At 46.1% G+C, this 17,071-nt stretch overlaps 1 protein-coding gene across 1 annotated transcript in view; it reads left to right on the top strand.

The window, feature by feature from the left end:
- The first annotated feature begins 474 nt into the window (after window positions 1-474).
- Window positions 475-17,071, top strand: part of RUNX1 (RUNX family transcription factor 1) — a 169,569-nt gene continuing 152,972 nt past the window's right edge. The window contains exon 1 of the mRNA XM_074144721.1: window positions 475-529. Coding sequence (XP_074000822.1) covers window positions 475-529 — 55 coding nt within the window. The remainder of the gene's footprint in view (window positions 530-17,071) is intronic.

The following is a 17,071-nucleotide window of genomic DNA, read 5'->3' as shown; positions in this document are numbered from 1 at the left end:
CGACATCACTCAGGTCACGTGATGCAAAGGGACCAATGGAGGCAGGTTCTGGAAAGGGGAACAGTTAAATTTGTAATTTTGGTTGTGTGAAACACTTCTTTGGGCCTCATAAACAACCACAGAACCACAAGTTGGGTACAGAGGCAGTCACACAAGAGCGGGTCCGGGATATTGGTCAGCAGGCAGGGCGAATCGTTTTGACTGCAAACCACAGAGTTTCGTAGAGTGGTAAGCATCATCAACCACAACCGATCCGCTATTTTTTTTTCTTTTTAAGAAACAATTTCGGAGTTCTTTTAGCAAAAGAACCTTATAATCCGCTTTGTGCTGCTCCTGAGGCAGCGGGATAAAACACAGCGCGATGGCTGGGAGGAGGGTGGTAGCAATGACCATGCTTCATTTTTCACTCCCCAAGGTAGAAGAAATCATATATTCCTTCACTGTAAAGAGAGAGTGAGTTTTAAAGAGGAAACAATGGCTTCAAACAGCATATTTGAGTCACTTCCTTCTTACCAGCACTTCTTGAGAGGTAAGTGCCATTCAGACTTTCTAAATATACTTTTTACTTTCCCATACTTAAGAAAATGCATGTCTAGAGAGTATCTGGGGACATTCTTGTAGTACATGCTTTTTCCCACTTCAGTTTTCTTTGAGGTGCTCTCATCGAAGCTAATATCTGAGCCTGCAGGAATACCATCTCATTACTTATCAGTCCGTTAAAGAGATTATAACAAGGACTCATTTAAGCTGTTCAAACAGCCATTGCATGCTTGTGAATTTTCTCTTCATAAATCAGAGTGGGCTAGAATAACTCACATGAACTACTGCAGATACAGCAGCAGTAGCACAAGCCCCTTTTGATTCTTTTTGGCAGAACTGTGACTTTTTGAGCCACTGCCATGAAAAATGACACCCAACAGCATACGACACGTATTACAGGCTGAAGCATGGGGAGTGAGCTGGTGCATACAGCCAGCAGAGCGTGATGCTGTCTCACTTACGCTAGACCATCAGCCTAGGTAAAGGCATGCTCACCAGGGAGAAGTCAGAAAAAGCTCAGAAACCTGCTTAAAGTTAGCTGCAACTCACGTGGCTCAGGAAAAGAAGCGGTGTGGATAAACTGAGAGTTTCTGTTGATGCCACGCAGGTCTCGGATGACTGCAAGTTATCGGCTTCAGCCACCCTTAGAGGAATGAAGCAGTCCTGTAAAGGCTGAGGGGGGGATTGAAGGACTTCACCCAGCAATCTGTCTTTTTTGACCAGTGACCAAGCGCACTCAGAGGTTCCTTGTAATGTTCTCACAACCCCCCGTGGAGCTAATGGTTTAGTCATGGGTTATTCATACGAGTAAGCCAGGGACTGGCACAAGAAACTTGTCCGCTTCCTTGTAATGACCTTCCTAAATAGCTCATGCTACAGCTGAACTTTTCCCCTTTCCAAGCAAGCCCTCTGACTGCTCAAGTCCTTTTTGCAGCAGGGCTGTGCCTCTGCAGATGACAAGGCGCACAAAGCTCGTCGGTTGCCGAGCGTGGCCGGGGCGCTGCCAGAGAGCAGCACTTCATAACTCTTTATAGCTACAGACTACATGTTTCCCGGCCTCGCTGGCGGTGTCGGTGTGAGTCATGAGTTATTCGTATTAATAAGCGGGGCTGGGGAATGCGGAAGGCTCGTCCCAGCTGCTGTGTCACAACAAGCAGCGGCTCCCCTGGCACCCTGCCGCTCCTGCAGACCAGCGCTCGCTCGAGTGGGATGCGGGCGGAGGGCAGCCTGCCGAAACGCTAGCCCGCTCTCCCACCTTGCTTCAGGTCTTTTTTCTGTGTCCCTCCTTTCCCCCCTCTTCCCGTGTCAAAAGTTTTTCTACGTCTGTCTTTCCTGGCACCGGAGGAGAGCTGAGAGGCAGCGAGCTGCCTGAGTCGCTTGGGCTCGCAGCACCGTCTAGCCTGGGCAGGGGAGATGCTGAAGGCTGAGCAAGAAGCGGCGAACTGCTCTGCGGCGCTTGCAGCTGACATTTCCTCAGCACCCCTACCAAGCAAAGGAAGCAATACTGCTAGAACAACAAGAAGGATCTTCCTGCATTTCGCCAGCATTTTTTTTTTTTTTTTTCTCTCACCCAACTGTTTACTGTTTAATCTGTAGCACAGGAAGACTTATTGAGGAAATTTTGTGCTTCTGATAAAATAACAAACAGAGTGAGCCTCACGGGGCAGTGCTTGCAGCCAGTGCCAGAACACAGCCAGCCCACGGGATGGGACGGGGACAGCAGAGGCTGTATTGCAGGCAGGAGCTCAAACAGCCTGATAGCAGCTGGTTGGAGACCAGGGACAGATTTGTCCAGAAAAGGTGGAGTTTCATCAAAGCTGGTTAATCCAGCAAGTGATTTAACCCAACACTCCAGAACGGGTTTTATCCTCCTCCTAATTACAGTTGTCATTATTGCTGTTAGCATTATTATCGTACCAGTGTTTTGTGTTTCTTCATGGACTATGCTAGAAGTCTTGCTAGTCTAGAAGTCTTACACTAGATACCTTGAGATATTCATCCAGTTTTGGCAATCCTGGTGCAGATCCTGGTATGTACAGTGTTAGAAATGCTTGGGCAACAGTGCTTCGGTTGAGTTTAAAAGCAAATGTTTCATCATTGCGAAAGAATATTGTGTTTGAATGTGGAAGGCTGTGACGGTTTTCCAGCAGTTCCCTTTTTGTTCCTTTCCTTACTCAAATGAACTTCACACAATTTCAAAATCCTGGGTGCAGCAAAAGTAACGTTTGGGCATCAGAGCAAGAAAAATAGTCATCCCTAGGGTCGGTTGTTCTCACCCCTATTTCTCAATAGTGTTTACATAGACCAGCCATTTGAAATGTCCAAAACTGTCTCTTTTCTTTCTTTCCCGCCAAAATTTATTGCACTTTCTCTCTTAACTGAAATCGTGAGGTAAAGGGAAAAATAACAAGTTGTTTTCTGCCATGGATTTCACTTTATCAGTCCATGCAGTTCACTGAGAAGGAAATCCATAACTCTTTTCTAGCTCGATACTATGTGAAAATTGGGAAAAAAAGAGGGGAGTGGGGAAGCAGAACCATTGTTCCAGCCCCTGCGAGCAGTGACAGACGTAGAAAGCCTGACATATTAATTGAATGTGGTACACCACAAAGGATATGGCCCTTTTTCTATCACACCACACCAGGTCCTCACTTCTGCCACTAGGTAAAGAAATGAGGATTATACTGAAACCTCCAGCGGCATGCTCTGCATGCTGAGCACATTCAAATGTTTACCGGCTCTGCTTTTAATGATGGCCTCATTTTCCTAAAGGCCTCTTTCAGTTTACGGTCTGGGCTTGGTGTTAGGAGTACAAGGTGTCTTGCAGCAGTGCAACCCACAGAAAAACATCACTCCGTAATCTGGGACTGCATCAGCAAGGCTGTAGTTCAAACTTTTATTCTAGTAAGATTCATGGTATAAGGACGGTTTTGCTGGCTTTATTGAGGGATCGACACAGATTCGTGTATATTGGCCAGGTCAATACACTGATGTCTTTTGGGCAGGGGGACCAAAACCTGTTGGAGAGTCTTGTGTTAAAGACTGCATATATAATTTTTAAAGGATGCCTAGATAATTACATGATACCTCCCCAACCTCATTACTTCTTTTAACTTCTTAAGGGTGTTAGTCTGTCCTAATAATTTTTCCTGCCAAGGAAGACAGAATAACTGATCTTTTTTTCAGGGTTTTTATGGGGCTCTAAATAGCATGAAGCACAATATTTTCCAGGAGGGCACTTTCCCCTCATTTTTCCTTTCGCTGCAAGGTCTAATTATTTCAGTATGCAAAGAAGGTTACTCCTGGTTTTGCCTTTGTTGTGTTTTTTTATTAATTAATCAAGGCAATGAAGACTTGTGGTGCAATATTTTGTTCATTTCTTATCAAATGGAAATGAACTCCACCAGAGCACTTTTACAACACAGAAAAATACACTGTGCTTACTTTCTTCTTAGTTCTAATGTGTCAAGTAATGCCCAGCCATTGTGGGTTTCTTCCTTTGCAAATGCTAAATAAAACTCTAGCAAGAAGCTCTTCCTGCTCTGAAGGGCTTCCCTGCCTGGATCCATGGACACCTATAACTAAGCATACTGCTTCTCATTGAAAGCTGGTGGATCTGACGTGCCTTGTGATGGGATTTACGTTGGTAGACTCCTAAAATCCCTGGTGCTGTATGTGAGCAGAGAGGTGAGGTGATCGGAGGCTCCTTGTTATCCAAGGTTACATCTGCAGTCTCACACTGTGAGCATGCAAAACCTCCCTACAAGTAAATGTCTGTCTTCAGAGGGTGCTGCATGAGGAGCAGGGTAGCAAGCTGATAATGATTTCAGCCCTCTAGAACTGGTGACATTAGTAGAAGTGGTCATATACTAGAAGTAACTCTGCCAAAGACACGTGTCTCAGGGAGATGCACAGTACTCAACACTGCCACGCATTTTCATTCACTCGCCCAGTAGAAGAAACCTATCTTTTTCACAATAGTTAAACTACTCTGTCACTGCGTAGGGGAGAGAGAAAAGTTTCCAGCACTTTTGCAGACTGCCTGAACTGTAACAAAGAGTTAATTTGTGTCAGCATTATAAAATACTAACTCCATCTTGTGAATAGGAAATTAAACTAAAGCTCATAAAAACCCTGGCTTACTAGAAGAAAAAAATCTTGCACAATGTCAGATTTACGCAGCCTTCTCTCTGTTTGAGCCTTTTTTCATTTAAAAGCCTTGAGAAACATTGTGAGACCTGAACACAGGAATTTCTGTGAAGCAAGGGGTAAAGTATCTGACAGAGATGAATACACTGCTTTGGTAAGATCAAGAGATTTTGTCCCAGGCCAAAACATTAGACTGAGTGTTTAACTGGTCACGCTCAGTGTAGTGGTGTGTTGTGATGACAGTCTTAGCAAGGACTTAGGGTTATGGCTGGCTTGCAGATCCCCCAGATTGGCTTGCCCTTTATCATGTGGCCATTAATAAGAGACTGTTGGATGGCAGCTTTGCCTTGGACTGTGTTTTAGTGTGGGAGCCAAATTCCAGCTCTGAGGTAGCTCTCTAGTGGGAAATAAAAGTATCTTCCCCACACTGCCAGTGTATTCAATATAAAAGAAAATAAACTACATTGTTTTCATGACTAGAAGATAATCATGGTTTAGTTGACTGCTAAGGCATGACCCCAAAAGAACAGTCTGCTTATCTTTAAATGCATATGAAGGCCAGTACTATTGGCAGGTTTATGACAGTAATTTATGAACTCCTTAAGAATTTTACTTCAGAACACAGAATGAGTATCTGCATCATTCTGTTACTCGAGAGGAGAGAGTCTATACCTAAACCAGGAGTGGCAAAGAAATCACTGTTCTTGGATTTAGAAATAGACATACTTGATTTTAAAAGCTAAGCAGATGCAATCCTAAGGAAAAGAAAAAGGCATTTCTCTGTAAAACTATGAGGTTGTTCCACCATCAGGAGACTTTGACAATCCACCACATGCAGAGGGGACTCGCTGGGTCCCAACAGTCTCTGCTGTGCCTCCAAAGTGGTGCCCAGAGAGCCATGCAGGGATGTTAGCCTCAGGCCCTCTTCTGCTGTTGTGGAGAGCAAGGAGGAAATGCAGAGCGGGCTCAGGAGCTAAGGGGGAATGCCACCAGCAGGAAAAAGTCAGGGTGGGATGTTGCTCTGCAGAAACTGCCTGCTGCAGTGCCTCACTAGGTGGTAATTCAAGGTTGCCCACCCCTGTGACAAGAGAGGGCCTCCTGCACGTACAGGGCAAGAGTTTGCACACAGGAGGCTGCCGTGGGGTAGCTGGCTGGCCCTGGTAGCTCAGTGGAGGAGGAGGGATGCACCACGCAGCTATAACAACCTCTATCACTGGCTTGGGCTGCTTGTGCCGAAATGTGTAGGTGCCTGGTGGGCTGGCTGGGCGAGGGCGGCAGTACAGGTCCAGCAGCCCCAGCAGGAGGGCAAGCAAGAAGTAGCTCTGGCTCAGGGTAAGAGGACGGATTGAAACTCTTTGAATCCAAACCTTGCCTGGCATCTCTGTCTTCCCTGTGCCAGCACAGGCCTCCCAGACACAGAGTGTGAGTTTAAATTAGGGTGTGCGGCGTTTGAGGTGGGGTGGCTGCTATGAGTATCAGGTGGTGCACAAAGGTGAGGGACTCTGGCACGCAGCAGGGGAGCTCAGGACCTCAGAACCCCTCCACTGCAGGACTTTTAAGTTCAACACATTATTTGATGCTGTGTTTAGCACTTTGGTCCAGCAAGCTGCTGTAGGCATGAGCCTGATGGACTTTCCATGCTCCTGCAGATCACAGTGTGCAAGAATGTGTTTGCTCAGATATTGTTTTTTTGATTTTTTATTCATTTACTTGTGTGTTCTGTTTGTTTGTTGTTTCATAAAACAGCTCAGATAGTCACTTCACCCACTCTCTATGCTTAGTCAACAGATGAGGGAGAAGGTATGGTGGAAATTTTTTTAAACAGTGGGAGATCACAGCCTAGAACTCACTGCCAAAAAATACCATTGAAACCAAGAGTTTAGCAATACCCATAAAACAGCTGGGTCTGTATATAGTTAAGAGTTTCTTAATAGGTACCAGCCAGGTAAAGAAAAAAGAAACTTTGGAAGGGTTAAGTTCTCCCATCATTTCCTACATGTATTTCAGAGCACAAACCAATCTCTGTTAAAGCTTGGAAAGCAAGCTTCCCATGTAAGCCGGTCTGTCATCTGCAAAATGAATTGTGGCTTTCTCCAAGACATCTGGTACTGGCCACAGAGAGAGACAGGCCACTGGCTAGGTGAATCACTGGTCTGAGGGAAGGACAAGAAAACATTACACTGACTTCATTACCTCTTCAGTCATTTTAGAGAATGGATAATATTTGTATAGACTTGAGTCAGCTTCCCAAAGAGTAGATGAGTAGTAGGGATATCTCCTCTCTGAAGTGTAGTAATGAACTGTATGGGGTGACAACAGTGGTGGCGTTTGGAGCAGCAGAGTACCTATAAATGTCTACAGGACATTGGTGAAGTCCATGGATGCACCAGCAGATCCACAGTGATACCGTATGCAAGACACAATTCTTGCTGCCAGTGGAAAAGAGGCTAGAGATTAAATATACATATTCCCAATGCAATCAGTTTTCAAAAGAAACTCCTTTTCTTCCACTTGGGTCCCAGCAAAGTAAGGTCTGGGCTTATGACCAAGATACTTTTTAGTCCAAAACATCAAATTCTCTATAAGGATGTATTCAGGCAATTGAAATAGGAAAAAAAAAAAAAAGGGGGGGGGGGGGGCAGCATAGAAGAACTGTGAAAGCAGGGAAGCAGAGAGTGATGTTAGCTGCTACCTGGTAGAATTTCCAATTCATCCTTAATACTGTCCACAGGGCTCACCACTTCTGCTTGTAAGTGAAACTCTGTGAAATTGGGTAGTTTCACTTCATGAAGATCTGTGAGAACATTTTCTCCAGCTTTGATCTATCTGGGTTTTTTTTTTTTCAGCCTGTGCTTTTTATTTTGAGTTTCTGATTCCAGTGAACCCAAAAGCAGTCCAAGTCAGGGGCCCGGGGCTTTTTCTTTTGCCTTCTGAGTATTTTGTCTTGCAGTGAGTTTTCTGTTGTCTGGTTTCACACTGAAGCTGTGATTTTAAGATGCGCTCAGAAGCTGCCCTTAGGTACGGTTTTGACTGTAAGTTGTAAGGCTTACCGCTTTTACAAATCTTTCCATGAATGCAGTGCAAAGAAACTTGAAACCTGTCACGTTTTATGTGATTTGCTATAAAAATTTCACTTGGCTGTACTTAGGGAAAGCCCTGCTATCCTTGTCAAATCAGCAACCTCAGAAGGCATTGACCCAGCCCTTCAAGTGCTTTTTTGTTGTCTTTAAAAGAGAAAGATGACTGTTCGCAAAATACCTTGCATCTTCAGAGCAAAGCGGTGCAAAGCAGGGGCGAGCATCTGTTTCCTTTGCCACAAATATCTTGTACCTTCTCAGCCCTGGCCCTGCCTGCATCTCTTAGAGGCCCATTTTCTAGCCAGTTTTATGGCACACACCTACGCTGTGCTGGCCAGACATGTGTCTCGGAGGTATCAGGGCACGTACAGAAGCCTTGACCAAGCACCAAAGGATGCCAAGCTCCATAAGTGTTGCTAAAGTGGCCTGCAGTTGCCTGCTTTGATGAAGACAAGAGCTGTGAGCGTGCTGAGCAGGGGCTGAGTGGGGTGTCCCAGCCCCTGCAGTGGGCAGCCCAGCCTCCTTGCCTGCCGGGGCTCAGGTCTCTATTTATACTTGCCGCAGTATCAAAGGGTAGTGCAAGGCAAGCTGGCACAGCAGAATGGAAGCTTTCCTCTGTCCAGTAAGGATAACACAGACTGATGCAATTGCCTGGGTGTAAGTCACCACCAACCAACCCCTGGGAGACATCGGTACACACCATGGTGGTGAGCGGGGGTGGCAGACATATCTCTGGGTTTTCACTACTGTTATTACACGGGCTGGGTAGATTTAAGCTAGCACTGCTTTACTCCCACATGCCTGCAAGCACGCTTCCCCTTTTCTCCGTAGACATGACCAGGAGCGGAAAGCACACCCCAGAGCCAATTCTTTGGGATAATATCCTGGCTCCACCCAGACAGGGACAAAATGGCCATCTATTGCAGTGGAACTAGTCCTTGAAGAACAAAGAAACCTGTGAGAAAAACATGAAAATGAAGTTATGAATAAGATAAGAGGTGAAATCTGAATGCCAGCAAGGCAATGAGGAGGAGGCCTTATCTGTGTGGTCAGTCTCTACATGGCAAGGCTACCACGGCTGCCGACCATGTGTCCATGTTGCACATCATCCTGGGCGGGATGCTGATATGAGACTACACGCTACATAGGCCAGTACATAGGAAGTGCAATTTATTTTATAATACAGTTACTAGATAATATCAGACTTCTGTAAAATGCTTCTGGTTTTCAGGACCTATATGTAAATAAGCTTTGGGTTTTGCACAGGGCGGGTGTAACAGAATTCATATCTGGAAGATATGCTCAAGACCTCATTAACGCCATTTGCACAGTGGTCAGCAAATCAGTTATTGCAATAAGGAGTGGTTTAATTGCTCCTATATACATTGTCCACACGCTTTCCAAAGAAATTCAGTGCCACTTTGTGCATCACATCTCTGCGGACTCTGAGGCAAGGAGTTGAAGAGGTTACTTCATGTGGGGTTCTAAGCAGACCTACATCCACCACATCACTGAGCATGCTTCTACACCAACCTGACTCCTGTTTTCTTGCCACCATTTCATTTGAACCCTAGCATGAGGGGCAGATAGCATGTGGAAAGCATTCTGCTTATGACTCCAGCTAGGGAAACAGGGTGAGCCTGGCAACTCATCAGGTAGGTTGCCCTCTCGCTAGTGAAAGGACAGCACAGGGAGCCACCATGCAGTTTGCCCCCAACATGCTTTCTAAGGACCTCCACTAACACAGCCTGGAGACATGGCCACCTCTGAACAGAAAAAAAAAAAAGGACACCTTAGTTCCTGCAACGATGCTCTCTTTAGCTTCTGCACCAAGACTGTAAAAAAAGATAATATATGGTGCTAAACACCCACTTATTTTTTCACTAAGCATAAAATAATTTGTGTATTGAAACCAAGATTCAGGTCTCATATATGAACAGGAACTTATTCTGGCTTTACCTCACTGGATGGCAGAAAATGCAGAGAATTTGCTTTTCTAAATGAAATGGGGTGTTTCGAGTACAGTATTTTGGGTTACTAAGGAAACTAAAGAATATGAATGGCTTGCCTCAGTAAAAAGAAAAAGTGATAGGACAAACTTCTTGAGTGCAAAAGTGGTGAACTACTTAAATTTTAGTGTAACAATCAGAACTTTTATTGTTGTGGGTTTTTCCTTCCCTCCTGATAGGGAATGCAATGCAAATAGTAATTTTTTTTACAGTTTCATATGCAGTCCAAACAACTTTGGGTACTACTTTTGAGAAGTGATATTATTTTGTACTGATGTTTTCAGGTGCGTGTATTTTACACTATGAAGCAGAAAAGCTATATTAGCCCCAAACAGTTTCTTTCCTGTACTACATAGGAATAATCTTTACCAGTTTGAACACTTTTATACCTATGTAAGTCCATTCCCAGCAGAGTGCTCTGCTATAACTAGGCATGTACCAACATGAAGAGGGATTTATGGCTCTCCTGTGGGGTGAATTTATGTCATTAGGCAGATGTCTATACAAGGACAAGGTTCACATTTTCCTGGGGCAATCAAAGTTGCCCAGTATTTTGTGGACAGGGCACCTGATCTAAGAGCCAATGAAACCAGTGGAACGAGCTGGCTGACATCCTTGGACATTGGATTAAACCTGTGATGGCTGTTCTCCTCCAGATAAAGGTGTTTACACCTGTTAATTGCTGACAGCCCACGTCAGTGGTCCCTTTTCACACGTCTGTCCTTACATCCTCGCACACGTGAAACATGGAGGGTTGGGTCTGGGCCCCCTTCTGTGTCGCAACCTGCCTTTTCTTTGGAGTGGCATCCCGGCTCTTCCTGCCCCATTTCACCACGCTCACAAGATAAAAATAAAAAATGGCACTGTGCAAGTTAGAGATCGCATTTCCAGACGCCCACTGGCGGGCCAGCTCCTTTTCGCAGGCTCATTAGGGCAGACCCCTCCCGGTCCTCCCCTCCCCTCCCCTCTAACACCTCCGCACTTCAGGCACATCCCCAGCCTGAAGAGTAGAGACTGGCAAAGCAGCTCCCGAGGTCTGCGTTCTCCAGGTTTCGGTGTGTTGCTGCTTTGACTAAACCGCACCAGTTGGAGATCAAAAGCGCTATTTAAACAGAAGTGGTTGGAGGTTTTTCAGGCTGTCTCATCTCCTCTTTCAGCCTTCAGAAAAGCCCATGCTAGCCAGAGGAATTAGGAAATACAACGGGCCCCCGCTGTGTCCGAGGGGATTAAATGGTGTCGTACAAGCTCAGGGCAGCGGCTGCACAAAGGGAGCGCCCTTGGTCTGCCTGCAGCTTTTGTGAAGTCCTGCAAAGGGCATCAGGGAGCCAGGCCTGTCCCTGCCCAGCATCCTGCCATACAGCTGGGAGACAGATTCCCCACCAGGCATCTCCACCCGTCCTCCCCTCCGCTCAGAAGGAAGAGCAAAATCTCACGGTTTGCTCCACAGTACCTGCGGGTAAATAGGAGCTCCTTCATGGCAGCAGCGGGGTTTGGCTTCACAACCCTGGGCCGGATAAAGCAAGTAAAGGGAGGAAAAAAGATCTTTCTCAGTAAACAGTTTTTCAACACGGTTCTCGTTTTCAGCTTCTGAGTTATTCTCTCTCTGTCAGACATGCTCTCATTCATTCTGTGCTAATTTCTTCAGCAAATGCTGCTCAGTCTCCAGCTTGTTCACGAACAAATCCTCATATAGCCCACAGCCCCCCACAGGAAAGACTTCCCTGCATGAGTCGCTCAGCTGCTGACTGAGCAGCACACACAGCTAACCAAGGCAACACGAAGTGCCAGCTCAGTAGGTTTTCTCCCATATATATGTCTTAAGCCAGTAATTGAGCGTTCCTGCCTAAAACTGTAGCCTCCTCTGAAAGCTCAGGCTAACACAACTTGTTCACACAGCCGTCTTGGTAAAAAAACATCCAAAACATGATGTAACAGAAATTTGTCGTCAGATTCCAACTTGTTTTCAAAGAAAATCTTTTCACTGTTCCCCAAATTTCTTTCTGTCTGAAATACCTCACTTCTTAACATTTTCTTGCAAGTTCTTGTTGGAATTGTTTTTCTGCAGAAACAAGCAACATTAAGGCATCGCCTATTTGAAACTGCAGTTCAAAGAGAGATTGAAATCAGAATTTGAAAATCACCTATATAAAAGCATTAGCTGTCCTATTTCAAGAGATAATTAGCTGTAGCAAAGTTTCCCTCACTTATTTTACCTTGGTGAGAAAACAAACTAACTTGTCATTGAGGTTTTTATAAAGTGCTGCTGTGAGCAGCATTTGCCACGAACAAATTAACCCAAACATTTCAAGTGCATTACTTACATTGCTAGTTTTGCTGCTAGCTTTCATTTCTGCATCTGGAGACCAAAATGCCTTGAGTTATCACATAGGGAAGGGGGAAAAAAAAATTGTGAGTCATATATTTGACTGCTAAAGAATATGCATGAAAAAAATCCATTCCAAGCATTTCTTTCCAGAACCCAGGGCAGAAGGGAGGCTGAGAAAGTCAGGGAGAGAGCAAGAAGGGGAAGAAGTCTATTATTGTGTGGCAGAAGCAGTGTGCCTGATTTAGCCCTTGTATTAGCAAAGGTACTTTATGTCAGCAAACCTCTGGGACATAGTACTATTTCCACTGGGTGCTGCATTTTCCAGCTTGAATAGGGCATACTCTGTAGGAGATTGCAGGGGATGGTGGGTGATGAAGACACCAGCCCCAGCTGCTGACATTTGAGACACAGGTGCTTAGAGCTGCCTCTGCCAGCCAGCCAGAGCCAGAGTAATGCAATACAGGCAACTCCCACAGGTTGTGCTCAGAGAATAATCCACTGGCATTTGTTCGGGTTTTTTTAGAAGCTTGGTGTTTGAACTAAGTCCCCCGTTGTTCATAACGTCATCTTACCAGCTTATTAAATTATCGACCTTTTCTTCACTGGTATCTTCCCACTTTGCTTAGAATTAGATGGATACAGGTGGCAAAAGAAACCATGCTTCTGTGCCTAGCACCTGGTACCGGCCCCCTTTGATCATGATGTCTGCAGCCTCATCCCTTTCCAGCTGATAGAGAAAGGCAGAAAGGGATGGAAGGATTGGCTTCTTGTGCTGCTGGTACACAATCCTACTCTTCAATTTCTAAGCTTGCAGACAGTCCTGAGACAACACGTTGTGTATTTGGTCCTTTCTACGGAAGTGGTGAATACACCTACAAGATTTCTGATTTTTTTTTTTTCAGAAATCTCAAGTTTGGTACACTGTGCCATGGAATGAGCAGGTGTGTGCTTCTGTGGGTTCTTGCTTTCCATTTTCCAACCTCTCCTCAAAGGCTTCTGCATGAGACTCAGCCTGTTAGTTTAATTTTGGTGATGCAATGAAATCAATGCAAAACTCAAAGGTGGTGTGTGCTGGGTGTGGGAGGGAGAACAGAGGTAGGAAAAAGAGAAGTATTTCTAGACTGGTTTCTTAGCCTCTTACGTTTTCATGGGTAGCATACACTAACAGATGTGAAACTTGGTAGGCAGCTTGTGTTAGAGTTCTGATGCAAGTTATGATGTGGTAAATAAAAAATGATGAGGATATTAAGCTAAAGGGTTGGTTCAAGTACTAAAGATTATACCTGTAGGTTGTTTTTTTTTTCTTTTTTTAATCCTACTGTAGCATTATCTTTCTGTGTGCCTCATAATTAATAAGTAATATTAATTATGTTGGCTTGCATTCTGCAGGAGTTATTGGCGCAGCATGGGGTATGTCCTCCACCAAACCAGAAGCCCTTTGCAGCATTAGTGGTTACTTTCTTTGTAAGACTTAGTGTTGGACTTGAGGTTCTTGAGAAGACCCTGTGTTACTCTGCCTGAGCCCCAGGCAACTTTAGGATACTAACATGAGACTTTTTTAGTGTTATTTGGGAGACAGTTGGAACTGGAGCATACCAAGACCTGTCTCAAGCCACAGTGGATGCTAATGATGTGATCCATGACATCACAAATGTTCTTGTTGTGTTGTTAAAGAATTGTTGGGGAAGCACATAGATCTCAGTCCGTCCCTATCCTATCTCAAACGCTATGGGTAATTATGCTGTGTATATTAACTCTATTAACTCCAAATGCTCTCATCATGTTGTTAATGTGGGCCTTCCCCAAAACCAGTGTAGTGTGGTGAAAAGCTCTCATGCTACTGGGACTGAAAGAAACTTCTCATGAGAAGTTTTCACCTTCTTTTCTGGGTAAGCCTTGCTTCACTGGGAAATTTCAAAAAGCTAATTTGAGTTGTTTGATTGAAAGCATGCAAAACTAAAAATCTTCTCCGTGGAAATGTTGGGCTTATGGTAAAATTTCAGATAGAAGCAGCCTGCCTTCACAATCCAAGACAAGTATAGCTTGACGCATTTAAAAAGCCAAGACGTGCTGTCCTAAGCAGAACTAGTGAAGGCTGATTTCCTACAGACATGGGTCTTGTGGCTGCATTCTCTAACAGCCGATAAGGCTTTAATCTGATCAAAGGTTTTTCTCTTCTTGAGGAATCTCTAGAATCTCTCTTGGGTGCCCTTCAGCTGGGAGCACTGACAGAGCCTCTCTGCTACTGCCATGTTTCATGGAAACCATAGCAACTTGTGACCACTTCTGCTCTATCAAATTTAGTTAAAGTTGGCCCACAAACCAGAAAACCTGGGGGAAGTACAGAGAGGATAGGAGCAATCAAATAAGCACTGCCTCCACAGAAAAGCATGCTGATAAAGGAGCTTTGCATTTCAGTTTGCTGTGTGCTGGGCCAAAGTGATACACAAAGATAGTCAAATATATTCAAAAGCTGCTTAAACTACTCTGGGAATAGCATGTTTCTCATCTTCATGGATGAAGAACCAGGTAAGAGTGGTCATATCAGAAGCCCAGGGGAGACAGAAGTGGAAACAGAACCTCAATTTTTACAGTTCTGAGTCCCACTACCTACAAAATGATCTCTTGTTAACTTTGCATTTCCAATCTGATCAGTTAGATGTTTTCATCAGAAAGTTACCTTAGCATTACTTATTATTTCAGGGCCTGGATATCGTATATTTCCAGCTGCAACCGGGCAATCTAGTTCAAATAGCAAACCATAAAGAAAATCCAGAAAAAAATCTTTTCCAATTACTTTTGAGCAGCAGGCGAACTTGAAAATATTATAAGCTGTTTGCAGACAACATGGGAACAGGAAAAGAAGTAAGACTAGCTGGCAAACAATCTGTGATACAAGACTCGTTCAGCTTGCTAGAATTTCAGACCCAGGAGGAGTGGTGCACTAGGGTTTTTCTCCAGCCTGGCTTAGCACCACCCTGGCAATAGGTGATGCTTTGCACTTCCCTGTGCCAGCAGAGCAGGGGGGATGGCCATGGGCAGGGAGAAGGTAGGAAGTATGGTTCAGTTCAGTCCTACCAACCCAGCTGGAAACATCACTGCTTGAAGACTCCCTAAAAACCTCCCCAGGGTCCAGCAAAGCTGGAGGTTGCCGTTGTGGGACAGGGAAACGTGAGGAGAAACTATGGATCCATTTAGAACTGTTTCTTCTATTTTTGCAGAATATATTTCAAAAGGAAAGCTTCTTTTTTTCTAAAAATTTCATTCTAGAGCTGTTTTTTTTTTCTGCTTTATCTAGTGTTGATCTGTCACAGCACTGGGCAGTACCAGAGAAGCTTGCAGGTTAGAGAGCCCTTGCTGCAGCTCTGCTGCACAGCTTGCGCTGCCGTTGGCACGGGCTCCACCTCTGCTGACAGAGGCTAACCTTTGGCCAGGCAATTATCAGACCAGAGGCAGAGCATGTTTTGCTTTTCGCATATCTGACTTCTGAGTAGAAACCCAGGCTGGTACTTTGCTTGTTGGCTGAGACAGCAGGCTTCTCCCCAGGCCAGCTCAAGCAACCTTGAAAATCAGACTGTGCTTCTTGAGGAGCCTGAGCAGCAAAGCTTGGTGCAAGGTTTTCGCTAACACCAGGGTGACAACGGGCAGTAGGAGCTGCTCAGCGTGGTCTCCAGAGCCCTGACTCTGCCACAGGCTCTGGTGCTGCCGGCTGTGAGGGCAGTGGCTCCGTTACCTCCTCGGGTGGCATCTCCATTCAGCCAGTCCTGGCTGGTGCCTTCGCTCCAGCCTGTGCAGGGGAACAGCATAGCAAAGAAATCGTGCTATCCACATCGCTCCAGCCATCGTGCCTTGCGACATCAGCGGCTGCTGCTGCACAGACTGGAGAGGAGCCCGGATGCGGCCTTGGTGCCTAAACGTGGCGGAAGCACCGCCTCGGTAACTGCTTTCAGGTGGAATAATTAAAAAGCAAGCAAGATGGAAGCCCAGCCTTTCCTCTCCGACGCGGCCCAAGCCTGTACCGCTCGCTTCTTGTTTTGCTCATCAGGGGAGGGCTGCAGGAAAGGAGATAGGTCTGTCCCCTCCTCGGCGCCCTGCCCGGGGTGCACCTGAAGACGAAGCCCCCCCCCCCCCCCCCACACACACACACCCACCCCCTTCCCGAGGGGGAAAGAGGGCCGTGCAGCCCCCGGGGCGGCGAGAGGGACCCCGCCGCCGCCGCCCCTCGCCCCGAAGTTAGAGGGAAGCTGTCAGCCTGAGCGGAGGCATCCTGTTTGTCGAAAAACAAGCGACAGTTGAAGAGGGGTTGCGAGAGCGAACAAACCGCAGCCCCTGCGCGGGGCTGATAACAGCCCTGCGCCGCTTCTGCAGCAGTTCCGTCCCTGCCGAGCGCCGACGGGGGGGGGGGGGGGGGGGACAGTGACGGGGGGGGACACACACACAGCGTGAGCCTCGCCGGCGCTTTCCTGTTTCGCGCTTTTTTTTTTTTTTTTTTTTTTTTTTTTTTCCCGCCGCCGTTTCTTGCTGTTGAGTTCTGCCGCATTTTTTCGGTTACCCGCTGGTTTCTCGAAAGGGCCCTCCCCTTGCTATAAACGGCACGCCAGGGGCTCCCTCCGAGGGCTGAGGGAGCAAGGGGGGGGTGGGGGATAGGGGCCGGGGTTCAAGGAGGCGGCTGCAACTAAGTGCTCTTAAAAGTGTGTACCTGTGGGGCGGCTTGGGGTTTGGTGAGTTTGCACCCACGCCTGCCTCCCAGCCGGTGCTCCTCAGCCCGAGACCTCAGAGCGCTTCATGAGGCTTTGTTTAACCCCAGTTCAGAGCGGTTCTGGAGGAGACCAGAAGTGGTAACGCCAAGGGAAAAGCATTCTCAGGCTCAGAGGCCTGCGATTAGGCAAATAGGTCTGGTTTTAAATCTCAGTGCAATGCAGACTGAGATCCCCGTTCTGCAACTCTGTGTGACTTCATTGCCGTGACCA

This window comes from Numenius arquata, chromosome 1 (assembly GCF_964106895.1).
Source record: "Numenius arquata chromosome 1, bNumArq3.hap1.1, whole genome shotgun sequence".
Classification (NCBI taxonomy): Eukaryota; Metazoa; Chordata; class Aves; order Charadriiformes; family Scolopacidae; genus Numenius; species Numenius arquata.
Note: the sequence above shows the minus strand (reverse complement) of the source record. Positions and strands in the feature narration are given on the sequence as shown.